Source organism: Oncorhynchus mykiss, chromosome 21, assembly GCF_057628025.1.
Source record: "Oncorhynchus mykiss isolate SJ-2025 chromosome 21, ASM5762802v1, whole genome shotgun sequence".
NCBI lineage: Eukaryota > Metazoa > Chordata > Actinopteri > Salmoniformes > Salmonidae > Oncorhynchus > Oncorhynchus mykiss.
This window is the reverse complement of record NC_143042.1, coordinates 20,875,206-20,896,836: the sequence shown is the minus strand read 5'-3', so window position 1 is coordinate 20,896,836 and position 21,631 is coordinate 20,875,206. Positions and strand designations below refer to the sequence as shown.

The 21,631-nt window shown below is 44.2% G+C and overlaps 2 protein-coding genes across 2 annotated transcripts; one reads left to right on the top strand and one right to left on the bottom strand.

Moving 5' to 3' along the window:
• Positions 1-835: 835 nt before the first annotated feature.
• On the top strand, positions 836-19,545 carry LOC110501058 (solute carrier family 13 member 4). The gene is made up of 15 exons (XM_036957595.2): positions 836-1,530; positions 4,531-4,659; positions 7,073-7,209; positions 7,321-7,502; positions 7,602-7,656; positions 7,779-7,812; positions 7,903-7,998; positions 9,082-9,266; positions 15,140-15,259; positions 15,378-15,479; positions 15,619-15,720; positions 15,880-16,114; positions 16,817-16,978; positions 17,348-17,485; positions 18,110-19,545. Exons 1-15 carry the CDS (start codon positions 1,408-1,410, stop codon positions 18,245-18,247), a joined length of 1,938 nt encoding a protein of 645 aa, XP_036813490.1. The 5' UTR covers positions 836-1,407; the 3' UTR covers positions 18,248-19,545.
• Positions 19,546-19,581: 36 nt separating this feature from the next.
• On the bottom strand, positions 19,582-21,317 carry cin (Molybdenum cofactor synthesis protein cinnamon). Its single transcript, NM_001160580.1, is given in 3 exon segments — positions 19,582-20,216; positions 20,443-20,607; positions 21,189-21,317. Coding segments are annotated over 2 exon segments (246 nt in total). The 5' UTR covers positions 20,587-20,607; positions 21,189-21,317; the 3' UTR covers positions 19,582-20,114.
• Between the last annotated feature and the right edge of the window lie 314 nt (positions 21,318-21,631).

Here is a 21,631-nt window from a genome sequence, read left to right as displayed (position 1 = left end):
GTTTCACAGGACAGAGGAAAGCTTTGTGTGAACAGATAAGGGAAGATGGGCGTGTAAATATGGTGTAGCTCTTCAGTTCCACAACCCTCCACTCAGATGTGGGAACTTCGATTTAGCACTTACTGTACAGACAAATACCACCTGAGGGCAGGCAAGGACTGTGCTTCACTCTGACTGGTGGGGTATCAGTCCATGGTGTACTAGGGACCAAAGACACACTGTGTCTGGATCAAAACTGGTGTATATGGAACAACGAGCTGTGACATTCAATAATATGTTCATACCAGCACTATAATTTATATAGCACTCAAAACTATCCCCCACCCCCCCCCCCCCCCCTTTACAAATCAAATCAAATTGAATACAGAATGTACAAGTGGGTAGGGGTAAAAGTGACTAGGCAATCAGGACATATAATGAACAGAGCAGCAACCATGTATGTGAAAGTGTGTTAATGTGTTAGTGTTTGTGTGTGTAGGTGTGGAGTATCAGTGTAGTATGTGTGAGTGTGTGGGTAGAGTCTAGCGAGCATGCATAGAGCCAGTGCAAGTAAGTAAGTGCAAAAATAAACAAGATAAATAAATACTAAAGGAGGCCAATGTAAATAGTCCGGGTAGCAAATGTTATATCATAAGATCAGTTATTGGGATCTTGATTACCAATGGTATACATGACTGCAATACTATTACACGTTCCACGCACTAAAACAACGTAAAAGGCTTTTCTGCACACCATGCTGCAAACTCATGACGAAGTAATTACTCAAAGCGGATTGGTTTAGAGACCATTGAGGCGGAGTGAAGGATGAGGTTGAGGAAATTAGCATACTTGTGACAAGTTATGAAAAGTCATGGTGCTGAGAACCTCTTTATATAGACATTTATTACACTCACAGTAGCCTATATACAGTTGTGCCTCCTGGTCTATCTCAAACATCAGCATTTTACAACACTTTATCGAACCTTTATTTGAGCAGGGAGCCCCGTTGAGACCAAGGTTTCCTTTGCAAGGGAGCCCCGAAGAAGAGACCTTATCTGGTATTCAGATAAGAATAAGTAGGCAGGCAGCATTGAAAAAAAGAAGTCAGGAAACTATTTGTTTCACTTGTAGAACTCCTAACTGAACTCAGAGGTGGGGGTTGCCTGCAGGTCAAGTACGGAGGTGAGGTTGTCCAAAGAGCAGTTTTCAGACGAAGGACTGTGCGCTGTAGACTGCAGTACATCGCCACCAGAACTAAACAAGCAGAACCTGCAAATAGAAACTCCAGTTTTCACTCCAGAAGGAGACATTTAAAGGGATTTTTATTTTACTTTCACTAAGACTTCATGTCACGCCAAATAACCAGTTAAAAGGGACCAACAAGCCAGCTTCTCTGCGCTGAGACCGAACCCAGGCGAGCAGTCCCCAATGAGGCTGGAGGCCGCCGCAAGGATGGACCTTATCAAGAAGCTATGGAGAGCACGCAAGCTGATCCTGGTGGTGCTGATCCCGCTGTCGCTGCTGCCGCTGCCCCTCATCCACCCCACCAGCGTGAGTACCCGAATTCATCATAACATGTCACGAGCATGACTAATATTGCGCATGGGTAGGCTGTCTGCATTGTTCTGCCGAGTTAGCCTAAAGTATATGAAGCAGAATAAAATTGGGGATGAAAACAGCTGTCAGTGTCTTTATGATTATATTTAGCCATAATACATAACCACAGTACAAATATTTCGATTTACATCATATTCCAATCATGCTTTGCTAATGGAAACTTGTTTTACGCATTTTGACATGCGCTTGGCGTCTGTGCGTAAAGTGCACCATTCCGGGTGTTTACACTTCACAGTAGGGTGCATTGTTGTACAGCGGTTGGCACCACAGGCGACAGGGAGAAAGTGAATCTGTGCCAAGCTATTAGGTTATATAACTCAGCTCAGCTATGTGGGGAAGGATCTGTTCGTTCTGTTTGTGTTGAACCACCTGTGGTTCCAGAATGCCCTCTCTCATCAATTACAGAATTTGTCGAGTTCAGAGAGGGACATAACAATGGAGCATGTGGCCAGCTGCAGCTACAGAACCCCTCATGCTCTGTTCTCCTGTGTCAGCCTGAGAGAATTGTACTAATGTGCCTCTCTGGGTTCAAACCCGCGCTTCTTACTCCGAGACTGTGTTAGCCCACTGAACTAAAGCCTAGTCTTCAGAGTCCTTATTCATTATGATCTAAATCGCTGAACTGATCCTAGATCAGCACTCCTAGCCTGAGACGCTTTATGAGTACAGGCCCCTGGTCTCAGGCAAGGTTAAGGTTAGGGATCCTCCGTATCTCTGATAGCAGGATGAACTCAGCTCCTTGGGGTTTGAGTCAGGAGCCATAATGTCTGTCCAATGAGCAGACTAACTTGTGTTCAGAGATTATCAGTAGAGCTCACATGAAGAAATCCAAACCAGTGTTTCCATTTAATCACCATTGTTTCTCTAGAGGAAGATAAGGGGGATTGAACTGATGAGTGAATCCATTCTTACAGTAATCCATCTGAAAATCGCACCGTCAACACTGATGAACGGTTATCCAGATGACTTATCTTTATGAAAGCCTTTGGCCTTGATGAAGAGATAACAACGAAAAGCCATCTTCTTTAATTGATCACATCACACACTTAAGGGTTATGTCGAGTCATGGTCTGAAAGGTGAACGTGAACTTCCCTCCGTAATTCTCACTCTAAGAACTCACATGACCATGCTACCTCCAGATGTGGATGGAAACCGTCTGCTGAGTCACCTTTGACCTCTTGAGAAGCGCTTGCTCATTGCAGTGAAATATCATACAGTCCATCCATACACATGGTAGATTGGAGAAACAAATTGATCAATTAAACCATTTTGAAAATGTCCCTACGACCTAACTGAATGAAACCTGTCAGTAAGTAAGAAATAACCCATGATTGCCTCAATAAACCCAGTTCTCTGATGAAACTGAAAAAAATGATTTTATTGATTAATTGAAAGTCCATTCATTCCATGACAGTTCTCTACTGTGTGACAACCTCAGATCAATAACCTCTTAGGATCTCTGATTGTCTCTGTCCCCAGTCTCCTGAATGACCGAGATCTGACTTCACATCCCGTATCTGACAAACACTAACTACTGGGAGATAGTCAGATCACCTCAGTTTCCTGGGGCAAAACCTGGGGACATTTTCCCTGTGGCCAAATTAGATTATTACTCTGTGTGTAACAGCCTGTATATTTATCTAGATCACAGAAAGGAGGTGTTGTGTTCCCACCTGTGGTGGGGTGGTCAGGACGGGGCATGTCCAGTGGGGAACATGTGGAGAACGTGCCCGGCCAGGTGCTCGTGGCCAGGGTTGGTGGCTGCCTGCCTTAAAGGCACCAATGGAGAGGCCAAATAGTCTCTGTGTGATACACGACAATGTTCAACATTGTTTTCAATGAGAGGTTACACTACCAGCGTGCGTGCGTGCATTGCTGGACAGTCTGACGGTGTGCATGCATGTATGTGCGTGTGTGTGTATAGCTGATGTATTGCCAGACCCCTCACCTCACTCTCCAGACAACCTGTAGTCCACCAGGAATTACACGATACACTGGTCAGACAAGTGCCTGACACACATCACGTGTAGGACACGTTTTATGAGAAGGGAGAGTTCTGAAGGCGTCCTCACCCCTCTACCTGGGCCTGTGGTAACAAAGGATCATTCAATGTGGTGAGATAGATATGCACAGCTCACTAATGGAGAAGATCCAAGATATTCATCGATTTGACGAGCTCAGTGTCTAAAAAAACTTGACTCGGTCGTTCTCTAAAAAAATTAATTCAGTTAAACATCTATTTTGATGAAAAGCTGCCTCGAGTTTCCGAGAAAACGAAAAGGTTAAACAGGTACGTGTAAATGAATGACTTAACAAATCCCATTTTGATTAAACTATTAGATTGGAATTTGGATTGGCTCCTTCACAAACTGAGCACATTCTCCATTGTTTCCGTGGCAAATAAATGGTGTTGAAATGTGACTAACGAACACAGTGGGTTTGTTCTCAAGGGGAACTTTGTAACCGATAGATGCACACACACTCGACATGTTCATGTTTTTAAATGTCTGTCAATTGTAAAGTTTTTTTGTCTGTAATGTCTTTTTCGTTATATGCTGTACCCCAGTAAGTCTAGCTGTCCCCATTGGTGTCGGGTCATGGGGATCCTAAAAAATCTCATCAAAAATCTAAATCAATTTCTTTCAGTGAACAGCATTGTTGCACTCCAATAAACCCTAGTGGAATAAACTCAGACAAATGAACCCTGACAATACGGGGGACCTAGCAATGAGTTTGTTTCACCAGAATCACGAAGTTCAACACTGACATATACTCAATAATTGACCGTACTTTCATGATAAGCAACGTTCGAAAATACGATACAGGCATACATGTAGAAGGTTTGGACCTTGGCAAACTGCATTGTTGCATGAAAGCCCAATCTCTTGTCTCTTCCCTATGTCTCAACCCCCTTGTGTCTCTGTCCCCTGTAGGAGGCCTGCTGTGCGTACGTGTTGATAGTGACAGCAGTGTACTGGGTGTCAGAGGCTGTACCCCTGGGAGCTGCTGCCCTCGTACCAGCCTTCCTATACCCGCTGTTCGGAGTGCTCAAGTCCAGCGAGGTCAGTAAACTATCACTCTCCTCTCTCTTTCTCCCGCTCTCTGCTAAGGGTACTGAGGACCAAGAGCGCGCACACACACGCACACACACACAAAACAAAAGTAGAAACACAACATGCAGCAATTTAAAATATTTGACTGAGTTACAGTTCACATAAAGAAGTCAGTCCATCGAAATATATTAATTAGGCCCTAATCTATGGATTTCACATGACTTGGACACAGATACCTTAAAAAACAATGTATGGGCGTGGATCAGAAAACCAGTCACAGTATCTGGTGTATTTGCCTCATGCAGCGCGACACATCTCCTTCACATAGAGTTGATCAGGCTGTTGACTGTGGCCTGTGGAATGTTGTCCCATTCCTCTTCAATGGCTGTGTGAAGTTGCTGTATATTGTCGGGAACTGGAACACGCTGTTGCACACATTGATTCAAAGCATCCCAAACACACTCAATGGGTGACATTGTGCACAGATCCTTGAAACATGGGGCAGTGCATTATCATGCTGAAACATGAGGTGATGGAGGCGGATGAATGGCACGACAATGGGCCTAAGGATCTCGTCAGAGTATCTTTGTGCATTCAAATTGCAATAGATAAAATGTAGTTGTGTTCGTTTCTCCATAGCTTATGCCTGCCCATACCATAACCCCACCGCCACCACATTTTAGTGTGGCCTATTATTGTACCCAGCACAAGGTGCACCTATGTAATGAACATGCTGTTTAATCAGCTTCTTAATATGCAACACCTGTCAGGTGGATGGATTATTTTGGCAAAGGAGAAATGCTCACTAACAGGGTTGTAAAACAAATTTTAAACAAAACATTTTTAGAGAAATAAGCATTACGTGCATGTGGAACATTTCTGGGATCTTTTATTTCAGGTCATGAAACATGGGACCAACACTTTACATGTTGCGTTTATATTTTTGTTCAGTGTACAAACACACAAACGTACATTCAAACCCAAAATATTCCTTTCACATAATTCTTGTTCAACTGTAAATACGGTCATCTGAGCACCTGACTCCCACTACTGCCAAATTAACACTTCTCTTAGTGTAAAATCGGATCTCTAAGCATTTACAGTATTTACCATACTCCTTGTGTATGTACAGTAAGCTGCCCTGGATACTTGGGGCCTCTAAGGAGGTATACTCTAACATGTACGCCCCTTCCTGGTCGCTCTAAATAACACACTCGATACTGTTACATATGTGGAGTAGCGTATGGATGGATGCTTTCTAGGAAGAACCTGAGAAGTCCCGTCCCATTGCTTTGTAATGCCTCTGTGATGACTGAAAAGGGAAGTAGGTTGACCCAATCCCATTCTGAGGAAACAAACAAAACACTCAGCATTGTTGTTGACACCTGGTTTACACTCGCTAACAAATGTAGCCTCATGTGTGAACTAACAACCACAGACAATGACCTTGTACAGCACTTAATGAAGCCTTTATAAACACTTTATTAAGTCTTAAAAGTTACCCCTCGTCTGACCGTTCACCTCCTCTCGTTTTGTGAAGAGACGGTAATGATGTCACAGACCCATGTCAACATGTGAGTGACTCACTCTTTCTGATAACTGGTGATCTGATGATGTCAGGTTATCACGAGGTATCTGTATGCTAACGTCTAATATAATACAGGAAGCATTCTAGTCAGATCCTCTCGGGTCGTCTCCAGTGAAGCACTTAGCACTGAGATGATGACCTTATGTACTGATCAGAGTAACCCATTAACCCCTTGCTGGACAGGAAATGGTCTGTCATTTAACCAGCCCCAAGTGCTCCCAATGACCACCATTAATGGTTCCCTCTCCTCACTATATCAGTGTTACATAAAAAAGAACCACTGAGTCGCTCATGTGATCTGATCGCATGGACAAAACCTGCCAAAGCAGGCTGTTAGTGTTATTATAAGCTCTTGTAATCGTGTTTGGTAAATATCCACGTTTTTAATGCAACTCTTTGCTCTGATGACTAGACTTGTGTACTGTACTTAGTGCTGCTCTCTCACATCTCACCTCACCAATGGGATTGCTTTACCTCAGTTTTAACCTGGCACAAACAGGAAGGTGTTACGCGTAAAACCTTCCCCTGCCCTCTCACTTCGATTGTTGGGTCTCATTTTAGTTTGTATGCCTCCAATCGCAAATGTTTGGAAATGAGCAAAGCTCAGACATGTTGACCCAACTGATCCATCTGAGCCCATCCTGGAGTACAACTACATCAATTCATGCTTATCGGCAAACATTAACACAGAAGAGGTCAAAGTAAAAAAATATGTTCCAAAAATTTTGAGAATTTCTCGGTCGAATCCAGGTGTGCGCGCGAGTCACATGTAAGGATCGAGTGTATTTGTGTGTATAGAGTGCTATAAATACTGTGTGGTTGTCTTTGGTACAGGTCGCTGCAGAGTACTGTAAGGACACCACTCTGCTGCTGATGGGGGTGATCTGTCTGGCGGCCTCCATAGAGAAATGGAACCTCCACAAACGCATCGCTTTACGCATGGTCATGATTGCCGGAGCCAAGCCTGGCATGTAAGTACGCAGCTACCACAAACGCACACAAACATATATAAATCAAGTGTGTACACACACACACACACACACACACACACACACCTTCTCTCTCCTTGTGTGTATTCTCAGGTTGGTGCTGGGTTTCATGTGCTGTACGGTCTTCCTGTCCATGTGGCTCAGTAACACCTCCACTACTGCCATGGTGATGCCCATCGCTGAGGCCGTCCTGCAGCAGCTCATCAGCACCGGCGTGGCCGACACCCAGGAAGACTCCGAAACCGTTGAGGCCACCGAGGACGGCTGCCTCAGCGGTATGGCTTTCCCCTCACTGCCTGCAGTAAAACATCTCAGTGACATGGTGAATTGTGCATAACTGTGATCTTAAATGGTTTTGTTTTGCTCCTTTGCAGACAGGGAAGAGAATCTGGAACAGAACCAACTCGAGCGTCTGTATCGCAGAGACAGGTAAGACCTGGGGAGCTTTTGAGACAATCACTGAAGAATCACATCCAATACAGGTTTGCAGTCCACATCATGAAAACAACTCCAGTGTTGTCAATTATGAACCTGTTGTGTTTTATCCACAGCTGTATGAAGCAGGAGCTCTGCACTCTGACTGAGGTGAGAATATAAAACCTTTTGTAAATCTGTGTAAGGACATCTGTCTTTAACCTCTACGTTAATTCTCAATTGTGTGTTTTGTTCTCTCAGTTGCCGACTGTGGAGACTAACGGGACTGGGAGGAAGGCCAGTAAGACCAGTCTGGGCCAGTTGTCCCTAAAACAGACCAACGGACACCTGCCATCGGTCAGTAGACACACTCACTACACACAGTGCCCCAACCAGGGTTTGAGTTTTAGTTAGGTCCGGAAAGGTGGGTCTTAACCCCTCCTCCCAACATAAAAAAAATTAAAAAGTTGAAGCTCATTTATTGCTAGTTTGGAAAACAGAATAAACAAGCAAAAATGACCCCGGCCATTATCACCTCAATCAATCTACAAACACATAACAATTGTAATGTTATACCCCTGAAAGGAAGTAAATTATCAACAGCCACATCACTGGCTATTTTAGTAGCCTACACTCTGTAAAGCAAGGATTTTATGAGAAGTTAGTATCCTTGGGACGTCCCTACCCCATTGAAGTTGACACTTAAAATGGTTACGGTAAGGGTTAAGGTTAGGTAGGGGTTAAGGTTAGGTTTAGGCGTATGGACGTACCAAGGATCCCTGATAGCAATGACAATGTGTTTGATGCCATTCCATTCGCTCCGTTCCAGCCATTATTATGAGCCGTCCTCCCCTCAGCAGCATCCACTGATCTACATAGCTATATAAGCGACTACCAGTTGTGCACTTATTCTCAGAAAGTCGTTTTTTGTTTCTTTGGGGATGTCCGTAGACACGGAAGGAGTCGCAGGACGATTTTAAAACTGCCTTTTGACCGGCATCTCGCAAACACACTGTCAGCAGCGTCTACAGTTTTGCCTACTTCTCTAGTGAGCCGACTCCGAGCTGGGGTAGTTCGTTTCACGTCTCAGGCCCTCGGTCTGTGCCGTGAGAGGGCGGAGTTAGTCGTTTGAAAGAGTGGTCAATGAGCTGCTAAAAAAAAGGCAAATCCAAGAAGCAAATCCAGAGGACAAATGGGAACACAACAAACAAACCACCGTTCATGATTCCACTCATTTGCAAAGAAGCAGGCTCAATGAAAACTCAGTCAAATCAAGAATATAAGCGTTCTGAGCTTTGACCAACGCTGGGAGCTATATATTTAGATGTTGTCCCATCATTTATTTTCCTTATTGTGTACAAAATATATATGTATGTTATATATATATATATATTTCCCACAAACAGTGACTCACTATACTTGTTCCTCTCTCTGTTCCAGACAGCGATCAGCATCCCAGAGCCCAAGAAGGAGAAGGAGAGCAAGAACTCTCGCTACCCCACCAAGAGAGATCATATGATCTGTAAATGTCTCTCTCTCAGCATCACGTATGCAGCCACCATCGGAGGCCTCATCACCATCACCGGCACCTCCACCAACCTTATCTTCGCCGAACAGTTCAACAAGTAAGCTACATTACCATACACTGCATTGAATGCAGTTCAATAGGTACAATACCATACATTACCCCCAATGCAGTTTAATAGGTACAATACCATAGACTATCCCCAATGCAGTTCAATAGGTACAATACCATACACTACCCCCAATGCAATTCAATAGGTACAATACCATACACTACCCCCAATGCAATTCAATAGGTACAATACCATACACTATCCCCAATGCAGTTCAATAGGTACAATACCATACACTACCCCCAATGCAATTCAATAGGTACAATACCATACACTACCCCCAATGAAGTTCAATAGGTACAATACCATACACTACCCCCAATGCAATTCAATAGGTACAATACCATACACTACCCCCAATGCAGTTCAATAGGTACAATACCATACACTATCCCCAATGTAGTTCAATAGGTACAATACCATACACTACCCCCAATGCAATTCAATAGGTACAATACCATACACTAACCCCAATGCAGTTCAATAGGTACAATACCATACACTATCCCCAATGCAATTCAATAGGTACAATACCATACACTAACCCCAATGCAGTTCAATAGGTACAATACCATACACTATCCCCAATGTAGTTCAATAGGTACAATACCATACACTACCCCCAATGCAATTCAATAGGTACAATACCATACACTACCCCCAATGCAGTTCAATAGGTACAATACCATACACTATCCCCAATGTAGTTCAATAGGTACAATACCATACACTACCCCCAATGCAATTCAATAGGTACAATACCATACACTAACCCCAATGCAGTTCAATAGGTACAATACCATACACTATCCCCAATGCAGTTCAATAGGTACAATACCATACACTATCCCCAATGTAGTTCAATAGGTACAATACCATACACTACCCCCAATGCAATTCAATAGGTACAATACCATACACTAACCCCAATGCAGTTCAATAGGTACAATACCATACACTACCCCCAATGCAGTTCAATAGGTACAATACCATACACTATCCCCAATGCAGTTCAATAGGTACAATACCATACACTATCCCCAATGCAATTCAATAGGTACAATACCATACACTATCCCCAATGTAGTTCAATAGGTACAATACCATACACTACCCCCAATGCAATTCAATAGGTACAATACCCAAAATACCCCATGGCCTTTCAATACACTATCAGCCAAATGTCTTTTGTGTAACAGTATTGCCAACCTGGGTTCAAACTAGGGACCCTCTGAACACATCGGCAACAGGCACCCACGAAGCATCGTTATCTATCGCTCCACAAAAGCCACAGCCCTTGCACAGCAAGGGAAACAACTTTCAAACTCTCAGAGCAAATTACGTCACCGATTGAAACACTACCCGTGTGCACCGCTAACTAGCTAGCCATTTCACACTGGTTACACCTGGTCTATTATTATCAACAAAATACAATACCACACATTTCTCACTACTAGATACAATACCTGACTAATACCCCCATGCCCTGACCATATCAGCCAAATAACAATCTGTCATTTCTGTCTCAGTGAAACTTAAGTGGATAGATAAAGAGAGTTGATCAGATGAATGATACCAATTTTCCCTCAAATTTTGGTTGGCACTGAATTCTTGTGAGTGGAAACTTGAACATAGTGAGAATTTTGTGCAACTTCCGGCGCACGTTTACAATGAATACTGAGGCAGTAACCTTACCGTTTTAGACAGTAGCCAATAGGCTATTCTGGCCACTTGAGCACATTGTAGGCCTACCAACAAATTCCGTAACATTTTCACATGGAAATAGCTTTTGATTTCTATGATATAGCCTACATGTAGCCTAATATGTGGTGCTCAGTGCAGGCATACATTGCATGAGACTTTTAAAAACTTTTTTGACATTATGAAGGGCTTGACATTAATTATTTTTTACTTGGTCTGTAACACCATGGGCCAAATAGCTGACTGTCAATTGCATTGTATTGTGTTGTATGACGCAAGAAACCACTTTACAAAATAACATGAATTATTATTACTATGCAGAGAATGAGACGATGTAGGTTACCTCTGCTATTGGCTTATTTGCATATTCAAATCTATCTCAAAATACAACACTGCCCCTTTAATTAAGACATTAAGACGCTTTTTAAAGACCGCTTAAAATGTAGCCTACACATTTTGTGCTCCAGTAGTAAGAAGTAACTCCCCATTGCTAACCTATACTTATCTATAACTGGGCTAATAACCCTCTAAGAATATTAACAAATGCGCACACTCGCGGGCTCTGATCTGAAAAGCGCGAGCGATTCAAAGACCGCTGGTGGGCAACCCCCGCCAGTGGAATTCTACTCTGTTGCGCTCTGGCTCTGCCTACAACAAAATCACAGACTCAATCTCGCAAAGCCAGATGTGTTTTGTTGCATTGAAAAAGGCCTGCTTATAATGTTGATTCGAACACAGAAAAAAAAGTTGATCTATATAGTGCAAACTAATGGGGCGAAATCAGTGAATCTCAATATTCTGCGTCTCTGCGCGGCACGGCATTTATTCTGCGCGGCTGTCCTGGAGGAAGGGCTCGCAGTTTAGAGGGAACATTGAATGATGCGATATGTCATGTTTAACTCCGTGACCTAGGTCCAGAGGAAACAATAGGACAAAGAGGCCTGGGATTGAAGGATTGGTGTAAACCCTCTCAACAATCCCACAAAGCGGATTTCCTGGGCACTTTAATAAATCAGCTAGGCTAAGCCAGAGAAAATGGCCTCTTTTCATCTTAAAGTTTGTTGGACAAAAGGTAAATCTGACTGTGTCCATATCAGTCTTCCTTCTCTCCCTCTTTATCCCCCTCCTTTCCTCCCTCCCTCCCCAGTGCAACTATAATATGCGTCAGTAGTATGTAGCTCCTTCACGTGTAGCTCTGTCAAACTGGGGCTCAGGTTGGTGAAGGACAGCTCTGTGAGTCAGGGGGTTTGCTGGTGATCCCCAAAAGAGGATTTATTGTCTGAGTAGCTTTAACAGGTCCACACTAGTGAAACCAGAACCGTAAACCTAACCCTGTAGGCATTTTTATCCTGCTACTGCGTTCCAACAGTGAGTAATGTTCACAACAACAGACCCATCCTCTAAACACTGGTATGCAGGTTTTGTCAAAGCAGTCTGCTAAATGGCATATATTATATTGACAGTTGGAGGTGGCAATACAAATAATGAATGATACTCAATATAATCTGCCTTGCATCTAATAGCAAATTCCAAAAGATTCCATCAACATCAATCATTAAAGGGATACTTCTGGATTTTGTCAAGGAAGCCCCCTATCTACTTCCCCAGAGTCAGATGAACTCATGAATACCATTTTTCTGTCTGCACACAGAGACATAACATTGAGATCTACGAGTTCATCTGACTCTGTGTATGCGCAAGCAGGACCTTGGCCGGTACTTCCACATGGAAAAAGGAATGAAAGCCCTCAATAAACCTTGACCGCAGACAGTAGGGTGAGGAGGGGTGGGGGGGGGGGGGGGGTGTTTGCATAGACCCTTCATATGGCTGACTGAGTGGATGGAACAGCAATGAACAGCAATTCATTGATTGATTTAACAGTTTTATCTGTTGGAATTGTCAGAATATCCATGTGTTCAGTCTTTTACCGGGCAGATATCGAACAGCAGAGCAAGTATACGAAGAAGAAGCAGCGAGTCAGCTTGTCTTTCAGCAAACAGAGATATTACCATATCACTGCCCAGTATTGACAACTACTAGATATCCTTCCACATAGGCCATAGAGTCAGAAAATAGAAAAATCTGAACTTATTCATTGTGTGGTCAATGACCTGCAGAGGTCTTACAGACGTCATGTTCTGATCATGATCAAAATAAAAGGGTTCATGGTTCGTTTCTGCTGGTTCTAAGGTTGTAGTAATGGCCCCTCCCTGAGTCTGTAATGACTTGTGATACTGAGGGTATCCCCAGTGGGTCTTAACCCAGAACTACTATCTCCCGTAATTCCATCAGATGCTCTGTTGGGTTCTGGGGGAGATGGTAGAGATAAGATGCTAACGAGCCACTTTAAGCACCTTCCCCCAACCCTGATACGTCTAAATAACCAGTGCCGGAAAAACAAAGCACCGGGACAACTGTTGCTCTCTAGTCATCGCATCCATTTAGTCTGTCCATGAGAGATTACCCTGCAACGTGTCGTCCAACACCGTAGACATGACACCAAAAGGTCAGATTCTGAGCCTCTTGGTGATTGCTGGTGTTATAAACTCAGCAACAACAAAAAAAACGTCCTCTCACTGTCAACTGCGTTTATTTTCAGCAAACTTAACATGTGTAAATATTTGTATGAACATGACAAGATTCAACAACTGAGACATAAACTGAACAAGTTCCACAGACATGTGACTAACAGAAATGGAATAATGTGTCCCTGAACAAAGGAGGGGGTCAAAATCAAAAGTAACAGTCAGTATCTGGTGGGGCCACCAGCTGCATTAAGAACTGCGGTGCATCTCCTCCTCTTAGACTGCACCAGATTTGCCCGTTCTTGCTGTGAGATGTTACCCCACTCTTCCACCAAGGAACCTGCAAGTTCCCGGACATTTCTGGGGGGAATGGCACTAGCCCTCACCCTCCGATTCAACAGGTTCCAGACGTGCTCAATGGGATTGAGATCCGGGCTCTTCGCTGGCCATGGCAGAACACTGACATTCCTGTCTTGCAGGAAATCACGCACAGAACGAGCAGTATGGCTGGTGGCATTGTCATGCTGGAGGGTCATGTCAGGATGAACCTGCAGGAAGGGTACCACATGAGGGTGGAGGATGTCTTCCCTGTAACGCACAGCATTGAGATTGTCTGCAATGGCTACAAGCTTAGTCTGATGATGCTGTGACACACCGCCCCAGACCATGACGGACCCTCCACCTCCAAATCGATCCTGCTCCAGAGTACAGGCCTCGGTGTAATGCTCATTCCTTCGACGATAAACGCGAATCCGACCATCACCCCTGGTGAGACAAAACCGCGACTCGTCAGGGAAGAGCACTTTTTGCCAGTCCTGTCTGGTCCAGTGACGGTGGGTTTGTGCCCATAGGCGGCGTTGTTGCCGTTGATGTCTGGTGAGGACCTGCCTTACAACAGGCCTACAAGCCCTCAGTCCAGCCTCTCTCAGCCTATTCCGGACAGTCTGAGCACTGATGGAGGGATTGTGCATTCGTGGTGTAACTTGGGCAGTTGTTGTTGCCATCCTGTACCTGTCCGGCAGGTGTGATGTCCGGGTGTACCGATCCTGTGCAGGTGTGATTACATGTGGTCTGCCACTGCGAGGACGATCAGCTGTCCGCCCTGTCTCCCTGTTGCGCTGTCTTAGGCGTCTCACAGTACGGACATTTCAGTTTATTGCCCTGGCCACATCTGCAGTCCTCATGCCTCCTTGCAGCATGCCTAAGGCACGTTCACGCAGATGAGCAGGGACCCTGGGCATCTTTCTTTTGGTGTTTTTCAGAGTCCGTAGAAAAGCCTCTTTAGTGTCCTAAGTTTTCATAACTGTGACCTTAATTGCCTACCGTCTGTAAGCGGTTAGTGTCGTAACGACAGTTCCACAGGTGCATGTTCATTAATTGTTTATGGTTCATTGAACAAGCATGGGAAACAGTGTTTAAACCCTTTACAATGAAGATCTGTGAAGTTATTTGGATTGTTACGAATTATCCTTGAAAGACAGGGCCCTGAAAAGGGGACGTTTCTTTTTTTGGGGCTGAGTTTACTATGAGGACAATACCCTTACAGATTGTGTGGTGCATTTGGTTTAACGTTAACCATGCTCTCTGTATCTCCTCCCATCACTAACGATTATCTCTCTCTCCACCCCCTTGCAGTCGCTACCCGGATGCGAAGGTGATCAACTTCGGGACCTGGTTCATCTTCAGTTTCCCCATCGCGATCATCATGCTGCTGCTGACCTGGGTCTGGCTGCACTTCCTCTTCCTCGGCTGCAAGTAAGCACCTCGCATGCATGTGAAATGGAGGAAGACACGCACACAGGAACCCGCACACACACACATTGTACAGGTATCTCTGTGATATTAATCTTGCGGTGTTGCCGCGTGTCTCCAGTTTCAGGGAGACATGCTCGTTGAGTAAAAAGCGTAAGACGAGGAGAGAGATGCTGTCAGAGAGGAAGATCCACGACGAGTACATAAAACTTGGGCCCATCAGGTGATTTTTAGACTCGTTTTCCAGTTACAGCTGGGGACAAGAAAGCAGCTGTGTAACCATATGTGAGGACTAATTGATGGTACAAACGCTGAAGGAAAACAATCAAACTGACCTGTGTGCTGTTTCTTCTGGGCTGTAGCTACCCAGAGGTGGTGACAGGAGTGTTCTTCATCCTGATGACTCTGCTGTGGTTCACCAGAGAACCGGGCTTCGTACCCGGGTGGACGTCGCTGTTCGAGAAGTACGTAGATACCTTTTGGTATTGCACTATCAAAGGGGGGGAAAATGGTGCACTGTTAGCGGAATAGGGTGCCATTTCAAATGCATCTCATTGAGACTAACGTTGAATAATGAAGGTTCGATTAAAAAAAAAAAGTTAAATGTTGTTTTGTTTCCGCAGGAAAGGCTACAGGACCGACGCCACTGTCTCTGTGCTACTGGGCTTCCTGCTCTTCCTTATCCCGGCCCGTCGGCCATTCTCTCGGGCCCCCAGAACCCCCGCAGGGGACAGCTCCACAGAAAGAGACCCAGACCCCATGGCCCCCATGATCACATGGAAGGACTTCCAGAATCTCATGCCCTGGGAGATCGTCATCCTTGTGGGAGGGGGCTACGCCTTGGCTGCTGGCTGCAAGGTACCAGGTTAAATAGTATACTGTACAAACAACGTGTAGGCTACTCACCACAGGGCAGATTGATTAAAACCTTCTCAAACAGCCTAATTCATGCTGCAAGGTAACATACGATACCACGGTTTCTTAAACTATAGTTCGGAACCCAAAGTGGGCCCAAGGCATGTGAGAGGTGGGTCGCGAGTTATGACAATACATCTATAAATCACACACTTTCTGCCTAATTTGGGTCAATAGAGAATGATTTGGGTCACGGGAGAACGGTCAACATCTCATTTTGGTCTCGATTTAGAAAAGTGTAAATCTCTGTGTAAACGGCATGTTATAGAAGGTTCCAGACACATTTTTTGTTGTTGTTATTTCACGTTTTTGAGAAACTTACCCCAAACAGCAAATCACTTCCTCATCCTCATTGTGTAGTATGGGGGCCTTGAAAAAACTTGAACAAAGGCTCCAAAAAGGCCCAAATATGTCCTTTTGTAAACAACAAATCTCTCAGTATAGTGATGCAGGTCTTTAGCTGTTGTACACATGAAATTGTGCCATCCTAAACATGATACCTTCCAATGTGGGTTACAGTATATATGTTACAGTATGTGCTATGAGGTTGCATCACAATCTATATTACATACATCAATGACAACTCAACGTAGTGTGTGTCTGATCGTGTGGTGTGTCTGGTCATGTGTTTGCGTGTGTGTTCAGGTGTCAGGGCTGAGTGTGTGGATCGGCAGACAGCTGGAGCCCATGAGTGGTCTACCCCCGTGGATGGTCACGCTGCTGGCCTGCCTGCTCGTCTCCGCGGTTACAGAGTTCGCCAGCAACCCCGCCACTCTCACCGTGTTCCTACCTATCCTCTCTGCTCTGGTAAGAATAACAGTGATTCTCTGTCGGTCTTCTCTACCTGTCCTCTCGATCGTCTCTGGTAAGAAGCACACTGTGTGTATACACTCTGCTCTAGAAAGAACCACAGTCGTCGTCTATTCTCTCTTCCCTGACTAGCCCCTCTAACCCTGAGAGCCCGTGAAGAAGAACCTAAGCCCCATCCTTCAATTTCCCAGCTCGATTCCCAGTGTCCTCGAATAGCCTACACACTTCTACTCTCTTCTCACAACATCAACACAGCCATCTGCTCGCCCTCCTCTCTCGGTGCCGCTGTCAATATTATTGAAAACACCCTGTTCCTTTGCGTGACACGCAGTTATGCGACCTCTGACCTCTGTCTCCCTCTCTCAGTCGGAGACCCTGCAGATCAACCCCCTCCACACACTCATCCCCGCCACCATGTGTGTGTCATTTGGGGTCATGCTGCCTGTCGGGAACCCCCCCAACGCCATAGTGTTCAGTTACGGACATGTGCAGATCAGCGACATGGTGAGACACAAACACATAAGCACAAACCCCACTGGGACGGGACAGCACAATGCCAAGCAGAATCAAAGGCTGTTGTTGCAATTCTGACGTTTTTATGTAACAGTCCTATTATACAAGATTATAAGAGATTTATTTAATAGTCGTAATACCTTTTAATGAGCAGCAATCAATCACTATAACGAGAGCCCTGTGTTTTGCGCAATCATTTGACATGCCTGGATTTGAACCTTCTATTCAAAGCTTTTTCATCAAACGGATCCCCTTTCCTTATGATGTCAGATGGTCCAGCACCATCTTCAGACAATATTGCTTTCATTGTTGATGTAATTCTCATTTCTGGATAAATGCAAGTTAAGTTTGATTGTCACATGCTCAAGCACATTGAAATGCTTAACTTGCGAGCTCTACTCAACAGTGCCATAGTCAATATCAAACTAGTATAACTAATAAAAATAATAATAAAAAAAAACATGAGAAATAAGAGAACTTGCTATGTCACATGATTGTACAAAACACAGGACCCTAAATAGAACACCTAGGCTTAGGTACATACGGGAGCTCTTCAATAATAAGTGAGAGAACAAGTACATATTTCTTACCCAGTGTTGTTGTCGTCTGTCTCAGGTGAAGGCAGGATTCGGGGTGAATCTGATTGGTGTTCTAGTGGTGATGCTGGCCATAATGACCTGGGGCGTGCCCCTCTTCAACCTGACTGAGTACCCAGACTGGGCCATCGCCAGGAACTTCACTGGCAGCTTATAACCACGCGGGGGCGCGAGAGAGAGTGCAGACAGTCAGAGAGAGAGAGAGAGAGGGGGGGGGGGGGGGGGGGGCAGAAAGAATGCAGAAGACGTCTCAAAACAGGCACACTCGCCGTCTCTTTTACTGTAAATGCCAAATTGAAAGGGACTGAGGCTTATTCCTTCAACTGTGCTGGTAACATCTGAGAATCGTGCAGGTTGGGGAAGACTGGGTGGAAGAAGCACCACAAGGGAGGAGACGCAGGGGCTGCCTTTTCACAGGCGGCCCAATTCAGTTTTTTTTTTTTTACACTAATTGGTGTTTTGACCAATCAGATCAGATATTTTGCCAATAATTGCACAAAATATCTGAATTGGGCTGCCTGTGTAAACGCAGCCAAAGTAGCCTGTATGAGGTGCACGGAATAGACTCCCAACTCAAGTCAACGTATCATATTGCCTTTTACTCCATATTACTGTATGTTGCTGTAAATGTTACTTTTATATTGTTTTTTAATCTCTCCATCCCATAGCCCACAAAAAAAACATTGATTCAAGATGGGTTTATGACTACAAGCCACAGCATGCTGTATGTCACACGTTTTCCTAAAGGTTGAACTAACAACCACATGAACAGTATTTCTATGCATATGACACTTTGCTAATTAGAATTATACTCTATATTTACAGTAGTATACAGTCTCAATGGTGTTACATACTGGGTCCCTACTGTTAAGTGTGCTGAAATTCCCTATATAGTGCACGACTATTGACCAGAGCCATAGAGAATAGGGTGTCAAGACCGACACAATAGAGACCAGAGAGAAAACTGCAGAGTAAAGAGCCTCTCCAATCAACAGCCAAATCACGAGAGCCGTCTGTCCCTAGGACTACAGAGCAACGTGTACATTCTATCGTAGACCATATGACTTGTATGAAATGCTCTATATTTTTGTTGAACCAATTGAAATGTAATCGTGTGCCTTTTTGTACTTTATCCACTGTCGTCGTGAAAAATGGAGGCCGATACAGAATGTATGCACATCAAGCAATCTAAATCCTACATCTCTGTTTATAATTTATTCGACGTTGCACAAGTTTTCATACTTTGATGTGGTTTTAGAAGACAGATATAGAACCTTTGTAAATACATGCCAACTTGTAATATATAAAAAATAAATGTGCCTTGTAGTGTCCAACCAATCCAATGAACTGTAACCTCCATGAATAACGTTAATGTAGTTGTTTCCACACATATTCAACTCACCTCGTAGAATAGGCCTAGATTCATGGAAATTAAACACAATTGTTACAAAATAATACTGAACCATTGACTCGTCTTTATTTATCACAACAAATCACACACACATAACGTCACTGTCTATTCATAAATAAAGAACAATATCTGAATCTATCTCTGACAATAGCATAAATAAGAACGATTGTGGTTAGACTATCAGTCACGGAGCAGTTGATTTGTGTCACACCACATACAACCCCTTGACGTTGTATCGAGAGAGTAGAGAGGGATACAGAGAAAGCCTGTAGAACCATGTCTGTGACTGTGAGGGGTGCACTTTCCACAGCGCTCACCGTGGTTACGTCACCACACACCTGTCCCATGCGTGACGTAGATACGGTTTACTAGTCTGAGGCGAGGAGTGAACGAGACAAGTGCACACTTGAGGAGAAGCTTGAGAATCTGACTGCGGCGCGTAGTTGACATCTACCCAGTGTCCAGGTGTTAGGTCACTGAACTCCAGCATCTATTGTCACTGGGGAGGCATGGCAAGATTGTGCTCTAGTGACCAGTGACAGTCCACTGCTGTCCATCAACCAGGAGGCCCCAGGAAGCCCTCCTCTCAAGTCTTCTGACCAGTGGCTACTGGCTAGGACCGTGACTCTTTAGGCCCGTCAGCAGGCTCAAAGCCCTCCGTCTGCATCTTGTCCTTGTACTTCAAAAAGTCTCTCCTCTTGGTGAAGTGTTTCACCTGTCAGGATCAATGTGAGATAGGATGTATTTGAGCAGGATCAGGGTTGGTGACCACACTGAGTTTACTACTGTAGCTACATCAAAGACAGAAATAAGGGAATTAGACCACCACAAACATTCTAGATCTAGCCTCTCTCTCTGGCTACCTCTATGATAGACTGTCATTTTCAATAGAATAACAAATAGGTTATAAGCTAGACTTGAGACCAGACAGGGAGACTCACCCACTGAGCTGGACAGCTCGCCTCAAACTCTTTCTGGAACTTCTCACAGGAGGAGGCATTGTCCTGGTTATCATCAAGGCACTTCCACAGCTCGTCCCTAGCGCCCCAGCATGCTTTTCTCTGGTTCGAGTTAGGGGCTGACATCACTGAGCTTGGGAAAACTTACTAAAACAACGAGAGGAAAAAACGGTTCAGTCAACTATATGGCACAATCTGCAACTACAACAGCCTGACCCTGCCACTTTGTTTGGTAAGGTCGACTGGTTGACTGGTTTTCTGATCCACTTCCTTTTCTATAAGGGATCTGTGACCAACAGATGCATATCTATATTCCTAATCATGTGAAATCCTTAGATTACAGCCTAATGAATTCATTTAAATTGACTGATTTCCGTATATGAACTGTAACTCAGTAAAATCTTTGAAATTGTTGCATGTTGCGTTTATTTTTGTTCCGACTTCAAGCTGGCGAGCTATATTATAATCAGTGATGCGAAAACCAACGCACACATATCCCACTTATCCTGCAGCCCTCATATCCTACAGCCTCTGACTGAGGTAAGAAGAGTCTATGAAGGCTTTCAGCTAGCTGATTTACAAGTTTATTCGTCGAGAATCAAACTCCAACCTTAGATTGTGCCTTGTTAGCTAGGTAACGTTAGCGAATTGGTTTCCAAACCCAATCAAAACTGTTATCAAATAAGCTAGCTAGCTAATGCTACCACGTTATAATCTTGACAACTCACCATTAATGTTTATATCACTACTCCGGTATGAATGGTTTGATCAATAATGCCAAAATATCATTTAAATGATGTAATTTTAGTTCTGTAACATGTTTCCCGAGTGCATTCAAGGACAGCTGCTTATGGAGTAAAGACTTCCGTCGCATCTCAGCGATGCAAGAGTTCATTTTCCCCCATAGAGAATGGTGGAGGCCTATGGTGGCCAAAAGGTCATTTTAACGCTGCGTTTCGAAACCCAGAGGCGCAACATCTCGAGACTTCCGGGAACGGTCGCGAAACAGACAGGTTCGAGAAGTCAATGAGATACATTTTAAATTATTTGTTCATTGTTAATTGTCTCGAAATCTAAAGGCACAACCTAGATTCCAGCGCATGTCTTAAGTAGTTGAACATGTTATTACTCCAACCTAATGATCCCTAATAAATACAAATACAAAGTGACG